The 20,228-nt window shown below is 43.0% G+C and overlaps 1 protein-coding gene across 5 annotated transcripts in view; it reads left to right on the forward strand.

Moving 5' to 3' along the window:
* THUMPD2 (THUMP domain containing 2) overlaps positions 1-10,991 on the forward strand; it is a 45,916-nt gene extending 34,925 nt beyond the window's left edge. For 2 of the 5 annotated variants that reach the window (XM_059942879.1, XM_059942880.1), the window contains 2 exons: positions 3,606-3,714; positions 10,214-10,991. In XM_059942879.1, coding sequence (XP_059798862.1) covers positions 3,606-3,714; positions 10,214-10,538 — 434 coding nt within the window. In that variant the 3' untranslated portion in view covers positions 10,539-10,991. Of the gene's footprint in view, positions 1-3,605; positions 3,715-5,329; positions 6,996-10,213 lie in introns of those variants that run through there. The other 3 variants (XM_059942883.1, XM_059942882.1, XM_059942881.1) reach the window with 3 other exon arrangements.
* Positions 10,992-20,228: the final 9,237 nt, after the last annotated feature.

A 20,228-nucleotide genomic window follows, 5' to 3' on the forward strand; every position in this document is an offset into this window, starting at 1 on the left:
AGCAGAATTTACTCTGAGCTCTACCGTACTATCAACCATAAAAATGAAACTTTGAAGAATGTTGCAGGCAACTGTATGAAAAATTTTAGAAGTCCATATTTTAAAAAAAATACTACCTTCTTCTGAAAAATGCCAGTTATGACATGGTATTAGAGCTGATGCATCTAAGAAACTGCTCAGCATACGAGTACAGAGTATTTCACTTATTTTTAATGTTAAATAATATTTTAAGTTTTTATTTAAAAAAAAAACTTCACTAACACAACATTGTAAATCAACTATACTCCAATAAAAAAATTAATTAAAAAAAACTTCACTATGCCAGATATGTTATTTTTTAGGTTCACCATAATAATAAACCAATTCGTTAGACAATAAATATCTCAAAAAGTATATAATTTTATTTCTAACCTCTTTGTTCTCAAAAATGTTTCTGTTTGCTATAATGGAAAAAGAATATATATATATATATTTATATATATAAAAAACTGAATCACTGTGCTGTATACCTGAATCATTGTAAATCAACTATACTTCAACAAATAAATAAATAAATAAAGATTTCTGTTTGGACTATAAATTAAATGGTGACCAGATCCAGATGCCAAACTACATTTTGCATATTCAAGACTCATTATGGATGAAGAAGACAGATTGAAACTTCAGCTTCATTGAAGTATTTGTATTCTCTTGTATTTAATGAAATCAGAAAAAGAATAGTGTAAATAAAAGGGAAAAATTTCACCAGCAGCAAACAAATAAGGAAAGCGCATAATCTAATGCAATAAACTTCAAAATCTGGCCATGATGGAAAGAAACAGAAAGTGGTAGAGCAATAGCCAGTGGAATAGTGGCGACTTACAAGGTTACTGAGGCAAAGTGGGACCCAGAAATATCACGCCCAACCAAGATGTCATTTTAGTATACAGATATTTTCAAATATAAAAAAGTTCAGGCAGCATTTCACTAATAAGCACTTTTGAGGGGGAAAAAAAAAAATCCAGATATTTAAGAGATGAACCAACTGAGGAATAGAGAAAGCCAAGGTAAAATGGTCATGAGGATTGAATCAAATATACAACTAATTTTGAACAACTGAGAATTATAGGACAGAATGCTATTGTTAAAAACCTGGACGATGGAAAGAGTAACAAACAAAGTACAATTAAAGAAAATAGAAAAAAGGTGTGCCCAATTTTATAAAAGTGCTCAATTTACCTTGTCTCTTGTCTAAGTAGACACATAGAAAGATATCTTAAAGGCTCTTAAAACCTTTTGGAATAAAACATCTTAGGGCCATAATCCTGGTTTTAAGCAGTTCTTACTCATTTTTCTCCCAGAAGGAGGGAGTAAATAGGACAGTTTTTGTTCAAGACATACCAGTCTTTTAAAATTTTTTTCATGTTCTTGAATCATCCTGCAGAGATGTAAAACAGAGATGATTTTTTTACTTGTTTGTTTGGAGTTCTGTTTCTATTTCAGAATTTTATCTCCTTAGTCACAAACTCTTTGTTCACAGGCAGTTTAAACATTTAATAATTTAAAAGATTTTACTGCGTGTTTAATCTTACGGGTCAAGTGCTCGTGATTTTCGGAGTTTCTGCATCAGAAACTCTGGAGGCGGGGCCAACAGTCTGTGTTCCACCAAAGCCCTTCAGTCGATTCTGATACGCACTAAATAGGTTTGGCTGGGGGCCCCGAGAGTTTGCATTTGTAGTTCCCAGGTGATACTGATGCTGCTTCCCTGGGGACACACTTTGAGAACCACTGCTAAAGGGAAGGTGAGTTGGAAAGAGGCCCATCTGGAAGTAGTTGCCCCACCTAGGCCTTTGAGGCGCTGTGACAAGGAATTGTGAAGTTCTACAGAGCTTCCCTGAAGGATTCTGACCCACTGGTCTCCGCCTGGCTGTCATCTCCTTATACACCTCAGAGAGGACATTGTAAGTAATGACAATAGCTGCCAGTTACTGAGTGCTCATTACCTGCCAGGCACTGTTTTAGATACTTTCCGTGAGTTCCTCGCTTGTTAACTTCTGAGATGGGTAGTCTTATCCCATTTTACAGATGAGAAAACTGAAGCAATAATTTCCCAAAGTCGCATAGCTAGTAAGTGGCAGAGCCACATGCAAGCTGTCTGATGCCAGAGCCTACACAACAAAAGCCACATCAACAAAAGTTCAGATTATTTGATGTTCTATTGGAAGATGACACCACTCAGTTCTAGAACTTTGTAAAAAGTTACTCTCTTCTATCTCAGTGAAGTTTATTCCTTCAGCTTCTAAAATGATTTAAAGGAGTTCAGCAAATTATATGATACAGAGTAGAAAAGTTGCAAATAAAAATAGACACCATCCAGAAGGGGAAATAATGTTACCAAATCTGAAGATGGGCAACTCATGTATGAGTGTGTGTGTAAGTAGACAAAAGACTTGGGCTCAATCTCAGGAGTAAGTTACTGCCGGGTTCCTCGTGTAGAAACGTTTGATAACCATGTCTGTTCACTGTCTTCAGTAGTTTCACAAAAAGTATAGTTAACAGTGTTCAAATGGATGTGTCCTATATCAGTAACCTAAAACCAAAGGCATGAAGTCAAAACGTGACCTGGAGAAAAGATTTCCTGCCTAGTCCGAACAGAATATTATCCCATTACTTGTTTTCTAACAACCTGCTCTTCTCCTAATCTCAGGTAAGGTCAGAACTAGGAAAGATTAGCAAGTGTTCATTAGACTTTCCCACATAACAGGATTTTTTAATTTTGTTTTTAAATTTCCCGCCAACAAAAATTTATATTGTATTTGGAGAGTAAAGACTATTTAAATTCTATTGTGCTTCTATAGAGTTAGATGCTCTCCAAAATAAAAATGATTAACTTAGTTTAGATGGTGGTGGAAGTAGAATAATTGGAAAGTGCAAAGTATACTCAGAAAATGTGGAAGTTAAGATTGGGTGTAGGTAAGATTACCTTATGGTAATCTGATTTCTGAGAATAAGATGTAAAGTTGAGAAGGAAATTTAGATTTGATAATCAAACACTATATTTCGTTTTAGAGACGATATTCATTTTGTTGATTATTGATTACTTAGCCTTTTCTCTAGTCTTAGGACTTAAGTAGATGTTCTTAACCCTTTGAGTCTCCTTTAAAAACACAATGAAAGCTATGGGCCACCTCTCTTAAAAACAAATAGATCAACATGCAAAATTTTATATATGATCATGAAAAGAAAAATGAAAGTTATAGGACGTAATTTTGTAAAAGGTCTTTCTAGACATCCTAATATATTTCTTCTTGGATCTAGTAATTATCTATTCATGTAATATGTTTAAAGAGTTGAATTTTCTGGTTAATTTAAAATTCTGCTTATGTCATATTTTATATCAATACCCAAAAAAATCACTTTTCAAAGAACGGAATACAACAGCTATGCCATCTATCTTTAGTGATTATGAAAGCCTTTCAGGATCTTGTAATTCCTTAGAAACAATATTAGCAACCCTAAATTTTATTTAATATGCAAAAATAATCCAGTGTACTTCAGTTTTCTCATATTTAGGTTGCAAATGTTTGAACTTACTGTAATAAGATTCTCTCATTTTTGTGTTTCAGAATTGCCATTGCCTTCAGAAAGTGTCGATATTATTATTTCCGATATTCCATTTGGGAAAAAGTTTAAGTTAGGAAAAGACATCAAACACATTATACAAGAAATGGAAAGGTAAGTTGTTGAATTTATTTCCATAATTTTTGAGCTATTGGGCATTTAACCAAAATGTATCGTAGCTCTTAAGATTTGATTGCATTTTAGTAATTTCCCAGTTTTTATAGCTTAATTTTCTAAGGTTTCAAATCAGAAGTTTATAATTGAAATAGTTATTCTATATCATCATACTATAAGTTTATTCAGAAAAAGATATTAATTTTTCATTATTACCTGAAATTTGAATATCTAAAACAATGACATATTTCAGTCTCTGAGCTAGTTAATTTACATATTTACTTCTAATTCTCCCCAAAACCCTGCCTCCTATGTGTTAATCCCCTACACTTTACTGGAGAGAACCTGGGACCCAAAAAGATTATCTTTCTCAAGATCACAGCGCTACTAAGCAACAGAACAGAATTTACATACAGAACATTCAGTCACATAGAATGGACACCTTCATTGTTGATTGTTAAATGCAAAGGTGCTATTCATGTAGTGTTTCAAAGGTCAACCTCAGGGAAAGTATTTCTTGGAGAGGTTCAAACAGTGAGGCCTGAATGTGTATTTTCCTGATCATTTCAGTTGATAAAAGGGAGAACCTTTCACAGAGGAATGAAAGGACATGGATAAGGAGTCAGTTCATATTAAATTGTCTCAACTGAGCATTTGATGGTGCAGGATAACACACACGGTCAAGAGCCTGTATGTAACCCTGTTACGCAGTTACCTAACTCATGACATCACCTGGGATCTCAGCACCTGTAGTTCAGACATTTCCTGAGCTCCTATATCCCCTTCTGCCTGACAGCACATTCCCCTCGAGATTTTGTAACTCTGACTTCATTTTAACATCATTTCAGGAGCTTCTGAAAAATACTGATGTCCATCCTCCACTCCTCCCCACCAAGGCTGACTTAACTGGTCCGGGGTAGAATCCGGGCGTTGGTATTTCTTAATGGCCCCCGAGGTGATTCTGTTGTGCCACCAGGGTTAATAACCACAGCCTCTGCTGGCGAGGTAGCTCACCAGGTACGCTATGAAGCCAGCTCTTTGCGAGATACTACCCTGGGAGCATGTTACACTTAATATGGAAATTTACAGTTAACCTGAACTTTCCACCAGAGATGGTGGCTTAGCCTACCTGACGATCTAGTGCTGTGTATTTTCAACATTTCCACAAGTCAGTGGAGGGCAGTGTTTGGAGTAGACAGTCTTTTCAGCTTTAGTAAAATTAGACCAGCCTCACTTTCTCTAGACCAGTTTTGGTTTTTGTTCTAGGTGACTGTAAATGAGACAGTAATAGATATGACCGCCCTCACATTGTTTCAGGAAATTTACATTTTTACCTGAGAATCAGGAAGACATTCAAGATTTCCCCCATAATTCAGGTGCCTGCATAGAATCAGTTCAAAGTTTATGTACTTGGACATGAGGAACTTTCCCTGCTCCTGTGACCGAGCTTCCTTGCCACCTGCCCTCAGCCTTTATCGTTTGGCCTTTGACTTTTCTGGTTTGAGGTTTCATACAGGCCGTGTAGTGTAATGTAGTGGTGAAGATCACCGGCTTTGGAGCCGGAACACCTGGGCTGTGATCTTGGCGCTATTACTCAGTAGTTCTTCTGCCACAGGCACGTTGCTGAACCACCCTGGGCCTCACCTTGAAATAATAGTACCTGCTTCACAGCATCGTCCTGAGGAGTCAGCGGATTTAGAGCTCTTAGAGGGCTTCCCTGGTGGCGCAGTGGTTAGGAATCCGCCTGCCAATGCAGGGGACACGGGTTCATGCCCTGGTCCGGGAAGATCCCACATGCCGCGGAGCGACTAGGCCCGTGAGCCACAACTACTGAGCCTGCGCGTCTGGAGCCTGTGCTCCGCAACAAGAGAGGCCGCGATAGTGAGAGGCCCACGCACCGCGATGAAGAGTGGCCCCCGCTCGCCGCAACTGGAAAAGGCCGTTGCACAGAAACGAAGACCCAACACATCCAAAAATAAATAAATAAATAAATTTATTTTTTTAAAAAAAAAGCTCTTAGAACAGTGCTAGGCACCTAGAAGTGCTAACTGTTAGCTCTTATTTAGTGTAAACCACTTCCAATGCTTTGGGAAAGCAGATGGGGATATATATAAATATATATAAGTACACATACCTTTTTTTCCCAGTGGTTTACCAATAGTTTAAGACTCTAGATAGAAAATGGAAGGGAAGGGAGGGGAATTGTGTTAGTAAAAATAAGAAAAAATACAAGAGGTCAGTAAACCTGTTTACAATAGGCAATGGAAATAGTTGGCTCTGAACGTAAAACAGCACTGGATTCTTCAAGAAAGAACATGCAATCAGAATTTTAAATTCCCAGACAGATAATTGCTCTGGTCAATTATTTCCTCCTTCAATTTATTTCAGCAATAACAATTTCATGTATGCAAAGCGCTTCAGAGAAGTATAATATTTGTGCTTTCCTCTCAAATATAACCATGTAAAACAGATGAGCAAAATTAGAAATTAAACTTGCTAATAAGCTTGAAGGAAGAAGTCACTACATCCCCAAAAGACTTGAGGTGGATTCATGGCAGAACATGATTTCAATGAAATTTAGAAATTTGCAAAGAATAAAAAAGGAGACGGCACCATGTTTTATACATACAGGTAGTCAACAAGTATTTCTTGAGTAAATAGTGAAGCAAAAAGCGTGTTCAAAAAACAGTGAGTAGGACTTCCCTGGCGGCGCAGCGGTTGAGAATCTCCCTGCCAATGCAGGGGACACAGGTTTGAGCCCTGGTCCAGGAAGATCCCACCTGCCACGGAGCAACTAAGCCTGTGCACCACAACTACTGAGCCTGCGCTCTAGATCCCACCACAACTACTGAAGCCCGCACACCTAGAGCCCGTGATCTGCAACAAGAGAAGCCACCACAATGAGAAGCCCGCACACCGCCACGAAGAGTAGCCCCCGCTTGCCGCAATTAGAGAAAGCCCGCACGCAGCAACAAAGACCCAACACAGCCAAAAAATAAATTAATTAATGTTTTAAAAAAAAAAACCTCATTTAAAAAAAAAAGTGAATATACCAGACTGCTTGGAACAGAGACTAGTGGTAGAAGGTTAAGGCCTAATGCCTTCCAAATTCAAATAATTTGGGTATTTGTATCACCTACCCCTAGTCTTGCAGGTTCACATGCAAAAGAGAAATCTCTTTTGTGTTGTTTGATACAGAGTTTCCTCCAACTTACTGACCACATAATTCTTGTTGGTTTTTTTTTTTTTAGCAAGAAAGAATCTCTCATACTAGACTAGTGTTCAGAGGAATACAATTTGGGAAATGTTGCTTTATAATTTCTGAATAGCTTTCTTAGTAAGAAATTATGTGTATATGATCATAGAAAGTTGCCTAGAAGAACATTTATCAAAAATGTTCATCTCTGAGTAGCAGGATTTCAGGTGATTTTTACTTTATTTTCTCCATTATGTGAAAAAATTTACCATAAATTAATTGGTGAATGTCCTGCTAGACATTGTTCCATGGACATACAAACAAATAGATAACATGTTTTCAATTCTAGCCATACATAAATAGGATCATCCTTAATTTACTGCACTGTATAACCTTTTTTTTTTCCACTCAAAAAATATGTCATGAATCTCCTTTCTGATCAGTTGTTATAATGTACATGATACACCATTATGTAGCCCGTATACATAATAGGGATGAGCATTTAGGTCACTCCCACTTTTTCATTTTAATAAAGAACAACGCTCTGAACATCTCTGCACCAGTTTTTCAAACTTACTGTAATAACCAGGTTACTTAAAACCACAGTGCCTCAGTTTCTTCATCTGCAAAATGGCTGTGCTAACAGAATATACTTGAATTCTGAGGATTAAATGATATATAATACAAAGCATTTAACACAGTGGCAGGCACATAATAAGTACTCAATAAATATTAGCTGTCACTGCCATTATTGTCACTGTTATTATACTACTGCTCCTGCTTCTACTCTTATATCTTAGAATAATTTCCTAGAAGTGAGATTGCTGGGTCAAAGGTTATGTACATTCCATATTTTGGATACATTATTGCTAAACTGCTGTCAAAAAAGTTATAGCAGTTTTTGTCTTTGGGAGTACTCATTTTCTCCTAATCTCGCCATCCTAAGTATGGTAGTCCTTTTATTTTTGTTAATGTGGTAGGTAAAAAGTTATATCTCACTTATTATCTTAATGACGTTTTCTCCTGTGTGTTTAGAGATACTTGTATGGTTTTTGTTTCTGTCCCCTGGCACAGCCACATCTGTCCTCATCTCGCCCCCTCCTCTCCCAGTAGCCTGGGTTTATCCCCTTGGTTCCTACCTCCTCATGGATCGTTCTCTGCCCAATTCTCATTCTTATCTTCAACCTGTTCATCTCCTCGTTCTTTCCAGATCCAGCCATCCCTTCCCAGGACACTTTTGTGGCCTTGCATATCCACCCGCTGTACTAGGCACTGGGGCTTTGGCTGTGAACAGGACAGAGCTTCTGCCCACGTGGGGCTGGCACTCCAGCGTGGGAAGACAGATCATGAATAAATCAACAGGATAATTTCAGATCATGATTGATACCATGAAGGAAACTAAAAAGGACATTTTTGCCAGAGAGTGACTAAGAGAGAAGCAGTGGCTACCTGAGATAGATGCTCAGGAAAGGCCTCTCCAAGGAGATGGTGTTTGAGCTCTGGGACCTGAATGATGAGAAGCGCACAAGGGGGTGGGTGTCAGTGCCACACGAACACCAGGGCTGGACGTCCTGAGGCCAGAAGGGAGGCTGGTGCGTGGAAAGCATAGTGGGCAAAGGGAAGCAAGCAAGTGGGAGTTGAGAGTTTCTTTGAAGTATAATGGAAGAGGGAGAGGTCTCAGGGATCTGCAGTTGTGTCCCGTGTGGAAACTGGGAAGGGGAGGTGGGGGAGATGGAGACGAGACTGGGAACCAGGCCTGTCGGGTTGCGCTAGTGCAGGAGGAGCCCGAGCATAGGAGGAAGTGGACGAATCTGTGACGTCGTTTGGAGGCAGACTCGTCTAGACGGTCTGACTGTTTAGATAAGGGACAGCTCCTTCAGCTCCTGACATCTTTGCTGGGTGTGGCAGGGGCTTCCCTTAAGTCTTGGTCTTCTAGCTGTCGCCCGGTTTCCTTACCTCTACAGCCGAGCTTCTTCAAAGAGAAGTCTACACTCGGCATCCCTGCTACCTCACCTTCCCTCCCCCCCTTGACTCCGGCGGACCAGCATTGGCTCCTGCCCTCGACTAAGATTGCTGCCCCCAGGCTCACTAATAACTTCTCATACCCTCATCGCTTGTTAGTCCTGTAGCATTTGACGCTGTTGAGACTATTCATTCCTTTCTTGAAACTCTACTCTTCTGGCTTCCATGACATCACCGTGGTCCAGACTTTCTCCTAGGCTGTTTCATGGGCTCTTCCTCCTCCCTTGAATGTTAAGTCTGTTCCTTGGCCCCTTGTCTCTCCTCTCTCTGTTCTGCCACCCCAGGTGATCTCATGCCCCATGATGGCTTCATCTGCCATTTACTCCTGGAAACTGTGAAATCTCCACCTCGAGCCCTGGTCTTTCTCATCACCTCCAGGCTGGACGTCCAGCTGTCTGTCGGCCCCCAAGCTCGGCACATTACAAACAGAGCTCTTCCCCTCCCGCTCCTCCCGCCACCCTCTGACCTGCCCTTGAGCTCAAGTACCTTCAGTGCCGCCTCCTCTCCGCTGCACCCCGTCTTCGCTCCTTTCTCGGCCTCCAGCACCCCCCTTGCTCTAGTCGCTCCCTGCCCCTCGCCCGGCCCGCACCTGCTTGGCCTTCACACCCGCTGCAGGTGCTCTCATCCTCTGGGGGTTTTCCCCACGCTCAGTGCCCGGGTGTGGGTCCCACCTGAGGTGCTCCCGCAGCACCTCACTCTCTAACTCTTCCCTTGCCTCTCTCTCGCACTGTTCAGTCCTCTCTTTAGCAACTCAGGGGACAGTATGTCCTTCATCACTTTTTCCACAGAAGTGCCATACAGACTTTGGTCAGATGATTGAGAAAATGAATTCTCCTCCACAAGCTGACATTTCAAGGTCTTCCCTTCTTTTTCTGATCTTCCCTTTTGCCCTTTCTTTGTTCATGTCCTCACTCCTTCCTGGTGACTTTCTTCTGCCATCAGCCTGCTGCCTTTCACATACGCCGATTCCTCAGGATTCTTTGATTTGCCTTTTCCTTTGTACACTCATTTATTAAACTGTGACTACAAATTACTTTGAGGCTTGCCTTTTAAATAGAGTAAAAATAGATAATTAAAGCAGATTTGTACCAGTGATTTCATAATTACTATAATGAATATGCATTATGGAAGATACTACCTAATTATCAAAATCCTCGCATTTAAATAGATAAAATTAAATTTCAAATTAAAAACAGCAAGTATTTTAAACAAAGTGGGATTGTGTGTTGTCTACAAAGGGGGAAATACTCCTACCAATTACCATTTTTTTTTTTGTCACAGAGTGCTTCGTGTTGGCGGGACCATTGTGTTGTTGCTTAGCGAAGATCACCACAGGCGCCTTAAAGGTTGTGAAGAGAGCAGCGTCCCTTTGAATTCCAAGGGCAGCCGCACAGATAAACCTGGAAGCACAGAGTGCTTGAATCCTGAAGAAAAAGCTGCCATATCAGAGCCAGTGTCATCTTCATTTGCAGCCAGTAACCAGGAGTGCTTGGACAGAATGCCACCATTCGGCTCTTTGGTGCCAGTGGAATGCTACAGAGTTAGCCTTGGAAAAACAGATGCGCTCATATACAAATACAAGAAGTCGCACTCCCCTGGGCAATAGCAGGCTTGCTGCTGTAAGCCAGGTTCAAGTCCTTATACGTCAGCTGTACAGAGTGGAAGATGGTTGTCTCTGGAATCTTGACAGTGCCAGAGGCTTCCAAGTAAACAGACCCCCCCTAAGACAGGGCCGTGGCTGCTGGACACCTGTTCTTAATAAGAGCTTCTGTTTTACACTCTAAAGAGTGTTTCTGACAAAGAACAATTAATGGATATTTGAACTAAAGGACTCTTAAACTTCGCCTTCTGTCAGAGTATGAAAAGGTCTGCTCTGCTTGCACTATTTATGAGCAGAAAATTCAACTTCAAAGCAAAAGTTTTCAGAGGCTCACCATAAAGTATATCTCACTCATCACAAGTTTAGTAATATTTTCACTGTCACATTTTTTGAAATGTAGAAACTTTTATGTTTTGATATCAACTTCTTTTGATATTAAACTTGATTTTTTTGAACCTGTCATTTTCTTCTCTGTTGGAATGAAAATAACTTTTATTTGCAGTACATTTTATATGTCCCATATTATGTAAAACATCAGTGGGAATAATAATATGAATTAAGCCAATATCCTGCAACATGACGGAAGATAAACTTTTTTTTGTGAAAGTATTAATAAATTGTCACCTCACTCTCATTTAAATTGAATGCATTCCTTGTGTTCACTACTTAAAGAAACAGGAAATTGATGAAAACTATGATTTCGTTTTTTTCAGTAGCCCAATGTAGTGACTTAGCTTTGTGGCTGCTTTAGTACCATTTGAACAACCTTTCCACACTGGGGAAAATTCTCACTTTGTGAATCCCACCTCTCCAAAATAGAAGCAAAAACTTGTTTTCCAGCTAGGGTGTGGCATGTAACCTAGGCCCAGTGTCAAGGTCCACTGGTCAGTGTGGGGCGAGTGCAGCACAGGTGATATGTGGTATTTTTACCTGGGAGCACCTCACAGTGGGCCCAGTGGGACTGTAGCCTATCACGTATTTATACAGTAAATATTTATTGCAAACCTACTATCTGCCAAGGCACTGTTCTAGGCCCTTGGAGCATATCAGTGAACCAAACAGATCCCTGCCCTCATAGGACTTAAATCTAGTGGGGGAGACAGATAAGAAATGATAGACATAACAGGTAATTTATTTGATAGGTTAAAAGATAAGTGGAGGGGGCTTGCAGGGGGAGAGTAAAGCAGAGCAGTGATTAGGGGCACACAGGAGGATGGGGACAAGTGTTCTGCATTCTTAATAGAGAATGTGAGATTTGAGGAAATATGTGAAGGACATGGAAGAGTGTCCAGGCGTATGGAACAGCCATTGCAAAGGCCCTGTGGCAAGAGGGTGGCTGATGTGTTTGAGGCACAGCAGAGAAGCACCAGTGGCTGGAGTAGAGTGAGTGGAGGGGAGAAAGAGGGGTTAAAGAGGAAGTGAGTGGTTGGGGGCAGGGGGGCAGGTTAGATCGCATAAGGCCTTGAAGACTGTTAGAACGCTTTGACTCAAAACCACTGTAGAGTTTTGAACAAGTCGCAATCTAACATACATTTTACAGGATCACTGTGACCACTGTGTTGTGAATCGATTGGAGGGAGGCAAGGTGGGAAGTAGGCCAGTTGGGAGTTTTTTGCAATAATCCAGTTTTTTGCAATAATCTTGCCCCAGGGCAGTAGCAGCAGAGGTGGTAAGAGGCAGCTGGATTCTGGATATATTTTGCAAGTAGAACCAGCAGGATCTGCTGATGTTTTCGATGTGTGACGTGATCAGTGGAGAAGAGGCAGGAATGACTATAAGATTTTTGGCCAAGCACCTGAAACAGTGGAGTTTCCTAGTCAACTGTTCAAGGGAAGACTACAGGAGGGCCAGGCTTGGTGGGAGATACCAGAAGTTTAGCTTCAGACTTGCTCACTTCGAGATGGGCATTAAACACCCAAGTGGAGGTGCTGAGTAGGCAGTTGAATATATAGTCTGCAGTTTAAGCCAAACGTCTGTTCTGGAGACAGGAATTTGGGAATTTGCAGCATAAAGGTGCCATGAAACTGGATGGGATCACCAAAGGATAGAGTGGAGGAAAGAAAGGAAGAGGAGCCGGGCCGAGCCCTAGGTTCCTCCAACAGAAGAGGGATCTGCAAGGGAGACTGAGAAGGAACAACCAGTGAGGCAGGAAGAAAACAAGAGCGGTGGCCTGGAAGGCAAATGAACAAAGAATATGGTGGAGGGAGTGACCAACTATTAAACGCTGCTAACCAGCCTAGTAAGAGAAGGACTGGAAATTGACCGTTGGATTTAGCAATGAGGAGGTCATGAGTGACCTTGACAATGGGAATTTTGATGGCGTGGAGAAGAAGCAAAACCACACTGGGTTGGGCTTCAGAGAAAATGGGAAAAGAGCCAGAAGTAGTGAGTATAGGCAACTCTTTCAACTAGTGTTGCTGAAAAGGGAGCAAAGAATGGCGGTAGTAGGTTGGCAGGGGACGTGGAGTCGAGAGAATGACTTTTTTTTAAGATGGAAGGAGTAGCAGCATGTTTTTTTTTATGTTGAAGAGAATGTTGCAGGAAAAGCAAAAAGCTGATGAGCTAGGAAAAGGGAGATAAACGCCAGAGCCATGTCCTTGAATAAGGGGATGGGTCCACACGAGGAGGAATTAGCTTTCGATAACAGCGTGAATAATTTCTCCATGGTTACAAGTGGGAAGAAGCATGCAGGCATTTCTGCCATAACAGGATAAATGTGCTCCTGAACATTTTCTCATTCCCAAACTCATGCACTAAAAATAACAATTTATGGAAAAAATAGGGTTGGGGCAGACCATTCCAAACCTATCCAACTTTGCAAACTGCACACTAGCAAAAGCACCAACAAACATAGTTTTTAAAAACTTTATACACCTAACAAATAAATGCATCAGAAAATAAAGGATTCCACCTTTCCAAGAAAAGGGCAAAGACAGCTTGCTAGAATTTGGTAGGAGGAAGGGTAGAAGCTGCTGAGTTACACAACAAGCACTTCCAAGACAGAATCCGTGGCCAAACCACCAAGACCTGGAAGGCGCAGTGAGCAGGCGTTACGTAAAGTACCTTATTCTTCTGCAGCTCCTCCATTCAGCTCATCCTATTGGTGTCCTTCACATTCGGCTGCTTTTGTCTGGTGGAACAAAATATTAATGTGCTGGGGGAAAAAATCACTTGTGATCCAACCCAATGTCCACATTACAGTGACATCATCCCCCTACTTAGCAATAATATTTAATGTCCATTACAGACACACGCAGTGTAGAACAGAGTGTAAGTGGGAGCAGATGCTGGAAGGTGGGCGGATGTGGTGGTGGAAGGCTGTGGAAGTTCACTTCTGACTGTTTTAATTTTGTCAGTGAAAAAGCATGTGGTAATTTCCCCAGTTCCTGAGCCTGTAGTTGGAACAGTTCCCCTCGGCAATGAAAGAATCCGCACAGTGGCTTCCGAACCACGGGCTAAGGGTGTCTGTTATTGGAGGACCGAGGTCACGTACTCCCCAGGTTCCCCCTTCCTACCAAAATGGACAAACAAAAGCAACGCTGTCTCTTTGTATGAACCGCAGCTATTAGTGCCACGGAGAAGAAAGAGGCACAGATGCTCAGTGGAGTGCTTTGGCATCTGAAGGCAAGCTATGTCAGCCTGGGGTCCGCTGCTTTGACTCATTTACGTTTAATGGAGGCCTGAGCAGGGGAGGGCTCTCTGGCTGGTCCAGGCACTCCGTAAGCAGCTCTGCATTTTGCCAGCAGGACCCAGGAGATCTAATTACGCTCGGAGTGGCTGTGACCGGCCGGAATGCTGTGTGGAGCCAGCAGCAGATCCCACTAGGGAAAAAGTGCAGCTGCAGCCTCTTAGCTTTTGGAGCAAAGCCAAGCTTTCTTATGCAAGTAATTATTTTCCTCTTAGAAATAACTCTTGCTATGGAGGGCTTGACCACAGGAGACTGACTAGGTGACCACATGACCTAAACTGCCCATCTTGCAATTTGATCCACCAAGCCAAGAGTTCAGTGGGCCCAGCCCGGCAGCACGCCCTCGTCAGGTGGGAGCGGTATATATCAGCACTGGGGGCCACGTGGCGGACGGTGCCCGTGAGCTGCAGGGACCTTATCCTGCCAGGCGCCTCCTGCCTGCCCCTCCCCTTCCTCACAACCGTGGTCCCACGGGGGGAATTCCCAATGAGCAGTTTGCCAGAGGAAAAAATGTCAAATCTGGTTTGGAGATGGCTCTGCCAGCTTTGCTGGCACCTGCTGAGGCATTTCAGCCCCACTTGGGGCCGAGGGACAATGGGGAAAGGAGACCGTCTCAGGGAGCAGAACTTGGAGTGGTCTGCATTGTACGCTTTACCTAGAAGGAGAGATGACCTGGGAGGAAGATAACACACCACGTCATGGGCAGTGGCTACCACTTCGAAAGGATGGTCGGCGACATGAGAGGAGGTCTGGGGAAGAGGATGTGGCTGGACATCTCAGAACGGGCCCCAGTGCGGGAGAGTCTTTGGGTCTTAACCACTGGAAAAGTCAAGAATGCCCACCATGCATGAGGTTCTAAGTGTTCAAGCGGCAGATTGCCTGCCCTGTGCCTTCTTCCCCTTTCCTCAGCCACCCTCGCTCAAAGGCCTCATGGACAAAGTGGCCATGGTTTCAGGGACAGAGATAATGCATTGGCCCAACAAGGGCTTCTCATCAAGGCTAACTGCCTGCTGCCCCTGCTGATGAATTTTCAGCAGCAGTGACCAACCCCGAGACTTGTTATAATACCCCATTGAGGACGGGGGTTAGAGTGGAGACCCTTCCCTTGCAGAGAGGGCAGTAATTTGTCCTCACTGGACTAACTGCTCACTCTGGACTTGGATTCTCCAGACCAGACACACCTTTCATGACCTTCCCAAATTGCCTTATTCACTATCATTTGTTTCCCGGCAACAATGCTTTTCGCCAGAGTTCAGTTACAGTGGTGTGTGTGAGGCAATAGACCTAGGCTCACAGAATTTCTAGTCTTATAACATCTACCCATCACCTGAAACGTAAGGCCTGAGGGCAGGGTGGAATGGGCTACTCAACACTCAATTAACTGTGCCAGCAGAGAAGTCCTTTTAGAGGCTGAGACGCCTCCCTGCAGGATGCTGTGTGTGTTATCACCCAGCGACCAGTAGATGGCGATCTTTCTCCAAAAGTCAGAAAAAAGGGACCAAGGGGTGAAAGTGGGAGGGATGCCCGTTACCATGTCCCTTCTAATGAAGCAGGCACCATGATGGAATCTACTTTCTGGAAGGGTGTCAAGCATCTAGCCTCAGGAGTCAGCAGGGACAGAGCGCAGCATTCAGGGCCCAAAAGCAATGGTACAAGCTGTACTGTGGGTACCCAGCAGAGGCTGCAGTGGGTCATTGTGACAACAGCCCTGTCATGTCAGTCGGATGGTGTTCCTCGTTGAGTAGCCACCCAGACCAATTTCCTGCCCTCTTGAACACCTTAATATATTTTTTCAATGAACTCCTTTTCTGCTAAACTACCTAGAGTATATTCTGTCGATTGCAGCTGGAGACCCTGCCCCACACACCTGGGTTACTAAAGCCCACTCCTGTCCTCCAGGCACCGCCCATCTCATTCTCAGTAGGATGTTCACATCTGTTTTGCATTTATCCTTTTGCCGAATTTTCCAGGTCTGTTTTATATTCTTTGCCACCTCCCACCCAAAATCGCTTTTAATGTGTTGTCCTCTCAAAGATGTTGAACGATACAGTCTTTTTCACTCTGTGCCTAAGCCTTACTTGAATCTTTAGGAGAAAAAAATGTGTGAAGGTGGACATCTTTGTGTGTGTAACCAAGATGCAGCAAATGGCAGGTAGAAAATGAATGACAGTGGTAGACATACTAAAAGGCAGTGGTTCTAATTACCTTTGCGTACTTGGCAGAATTAAATCATCGTTTCAGTGTCTGCTAAAATAGCTTTAATATCAAATGCACAAGACGATAAAGCTTTTTGAGAATTTTCCAAAGTTTGAGGATATCTTCTAGTTGGAGTATTCTGTAGTACTTTTCCCCCTTTGGCACAGGGTGTGGCCACCAAGAACAGTTAATATTTCTTGGACTAAATTAAACTGGCTCCTATTAGAAGATAACAAATAGATGCCTGTGGATCTGAGGACAGTGAACCAAAGGGACACCCAGAGAGCCATGTGAGAGACAGACAGGTGTCAGGGGAGACACCTACTCTCTACATAACCTGGAAAACTAAGCCTCATCAGGGATTCAAAATATATTGATTTTTCAAGAGGAAACACTCACTTGGATATTAGGTAAATATGATCGTGCAAGGAGCTATGCAAGAAAGCTTTTGGACAAAAATTAGGTGAGATGCAAGGTCTTCACAGAAAAATCTTGGTAATACATCTTGAGTATTTTCACGCACGTTATACAAACACTACGTATTTTCAGAGTGTTTATAGCCTTTTCAATTCTCTTATTCTTTCGCTCATTCATTTGCTCCTTCATTCATTCGACTGCCAGGCATCTCTGGGAACGTGCTGCGTGTCAGGCTCTGGGGATGCTCGTTGGTAAAGCGGCCTTGCCTGAAATGCTGCTGGGACAGCTCTCTAGGTGAAGGGGCAGGCAGGGAGCAGGAGGGTGATAGCCAGAGGTCCCAGTGTATGACAGATAGGGTTATCCCCGACCTCTGGAAATAGAGGGATGAAAGCACTCTCTGAAAAAGCTCGACAAAGAGAGAAAGGTGAACAGAGCCCAGGAAAGTATCTGAGAGTGAAAAAGAATGGATTTGTGGGGAGTTTAAAAAAAACAACTGAAAACATGCCTAGGTGTGGTTAGTTTTGTCTTTTAGTTACATCCTATGAATTTAACATGCTCAAGAAAATCAAGAATTTGAAGTGTCATTTTGCCACCTGAACGCCACAATCATTTAACATTGTCAGTTTTCATCAAGTTCCTTCAGCAAGTAACTGCCTTCTCAACTGTGTAACAAATGAGAGCAATTACAACGGGTCCACCCCCTGCCCATCCCCCTCCTCTTACACATTTTTTTTTCCTACCATTGAGTGGCCATCCTTCTAGCTGCCCTTCTGTGGCTCCTGCCCTTGATATGTCTACACTAGTTGAGGTTGGGCACCTTGGAAGAGTGCGCATAGTAACCACACATTCTGCCAGGGGGCCCCAAATGCCCAGCCCTGGCCTCTGGGTACTAACGTGATTCACTGGGCCAGAGGTTTTTTTGGTTTTGTTTTTCTGTAAGTCAGATGATATCACTCTCTTGCTCAAAACCCTCCAGTGATTTTCCATTTTCCTCAGAATAAAACCCAAAGTCTTGACCTGGCCCCTGGCACCCCTCTAACTTCATCTCTAACACACCCCCTTTCATTCTGGCCCCTTGCTGACGCTGGAATGTTGCAAAGCTCTGTCCCATTTCAGGCCTTTGGACTTGCTGGCCCTCTCCCTGGACACTTCCCCGTACACCTACACAGCTCAGGCTCTCTGCTCAAAGGCCCGTGTATGAGCACGGCCATCCCTGGCCTCCCAACCTAAGCCGCCCACCACGGCACCCTTCACGCCTGGTCTCCTAGCCACTCCTCCGTTTCTCTTCATGTGGCTGACACGCTTGCCTGCTGGCTGTCTCCCAGCCGTTACAAGGGCCCCTCCATAAAGGCAGTGGCCTCTCTGATTTGCTCACAGTTTATACCCTGTACTGAAGTCAGTCTCTGACACATACTAGGCACTCAGTGTAGATTTGGTAAATGAAGGCCCACGTGAAGATTCCCTTCCGTAGTCATCTGCCAACCAGACGAACAGAGCCAGAAAGGCCCCGGATGCTAGAGCAAGTTCCCCCTCACCCTAACCAAATCCATGCCCTCCAAAAAAGAAAAAAAATGTTCGACAGTTATTCCCCGCAGGGAAATTTTTTCCCCCGTTTTCCCTTTGTGACATTCGAACGCATGGAGTCATGCGGCACAGAGCAAGCTGCTCCGTCGTCACTAGGTAGAAGCCTGACATTTTCTGTGACACCCTTCTTGATTACGTAGGCGTATCACAGCCCCGCAGGCTGATCGCTTTTAAAAATAATGAAATTGTACTAAATTTCACCCTAACCCATGACATTCTTCACTCCTCCGGCTCCCGCAGTATCTGTTGTGTTGTTTTGTTTGTTCGTTTTGACAAGGTTGTGAGAAGAGGGCGTCCACTTGTCCCGCCCTGCACGGCGCCACGCGACTCTCAGCCCCTCAGCCCATCCCACTCCAGCTCACCCACATTCTTCCCTCTCCTTCACTTCAGTTCTCTTGAAAACCATTTCCCACTCCTGTGAACCTTCTTTGAGCTGTCGCTTGATTTGGAAAATTCTTTGTTTAAGAACTGGTTCATCCTTCAAATCAATACTGCATTAATCACTCGTGTTTTCTCCCCCAGATTACCTTTCACACTTGGCTTAGTTTCCATTCCCGAGTCCACTTTATCTGAGAAACAGGGTGGCATGAGAGCGATTTACTGTATTCACAGCGGAGACATGTAAAGCAGAGGCTTATGCTCCATCGACAGGTTTGCAGGAATACAGATACCTACTTTGGCGACCTCGAAACCGCATTAGCTAACCTGCTGGGGGAGATTAGACACCTCTCCAGAGACTGGCTGAGAGATCCTGGGTTAATACTCAGAGTCTCAGTTTCCTCTGTTGTCAACAGGATGACAATCCGAGCCTCCATATACCTCCCAAGGCTGTCTTGAGGTTTGGTTTGGTTTGGTTTTGAAGTCACCATACAGCGACCAACCTCTCCAAGAGAAAATAGAAAATGAAGTACTCTCCTTGATTCATAATAAAAAACTTGTAGGATATCCTTATTTGACTCAACATCAGATGGCTTTACGTTATTGTCTGTGTAATTTCCATGCCCTATTTTCAAAATCAGTTCGCATTCAACTTGGATAAGTAAAAGTTTATAGAGGTATTCAAAGTATTTTGTGGGCTTCTCAAAAGTGTGGTTATTGAAAACATCCCTGGAAATCACATCAGCTCATGGATGTGTCCAGAAGTTCAGTAGAGATGACTGGCTTTCAGGACCACACATCAAGATGGCCACAAAACAAGGACTAAGATTCATGAGTCTCTGAGTTCCTATACTATCTCTAACCATATAGCCTCCTTTTTGAGTAGTTGCTTTTATTTAATAATTTTTAAAAAGCCATCAGGAATGCTTTCACAGGACAAAGGAAGGAGGACCTGCCCACTTAAATATTAATCTTTGAGCCATCCTGACATGGGAATTTCTCAAAATGTTCTGTCGGGGGGAGTGCCAAGAAGGTAATTAAAATTGCTGTCATACCTTTAGGCTACTGCAGGGGACAGTGTCTGCTGAAGGTCACTCATGTAAGGAGAGGTTCCCTGCTTATAAAAATTCTGACATTCTTTACAGAATTACGAAGGGCAGTGTGTGCTCCGGTTTAGAAATGCAGCAGCTTGATTAAAAACTGCAGAGCAATAATTTCCAAGGGGAACCATGAAAAACGTGGGGGATGGTGAACCTATGTAGACGTATAAAATTTTGAAAAATAAGCTCAGATGTGGTTAAAAGTGCACGATAGGGGTTTGTGCTGGGTTTCGGGTAGGTTATGTGGATGTCATGTGGAAAAGTGGAAAGAGAAATGACTTTGGAGTGAGCAGGCCACAATCCAAACCTTGGCTCGGCTACTTGGTACCTTAG

The sequence above is a fragment of the Balaenoptera ricei genome, chromosome 13 (genome assembly GCF_028023285.1).
Source record: "Balaenoptera ricei isolate mBalRic1 chromosome 13, mBalRic1.hap2, whole genome shotgun sequence".
NCBI lineage: Eukaryota > Metazoa > Chordata > Mammalia > Artiodactyla > Balaenopteridae > Balaenoptera > Balaenoptera ricei.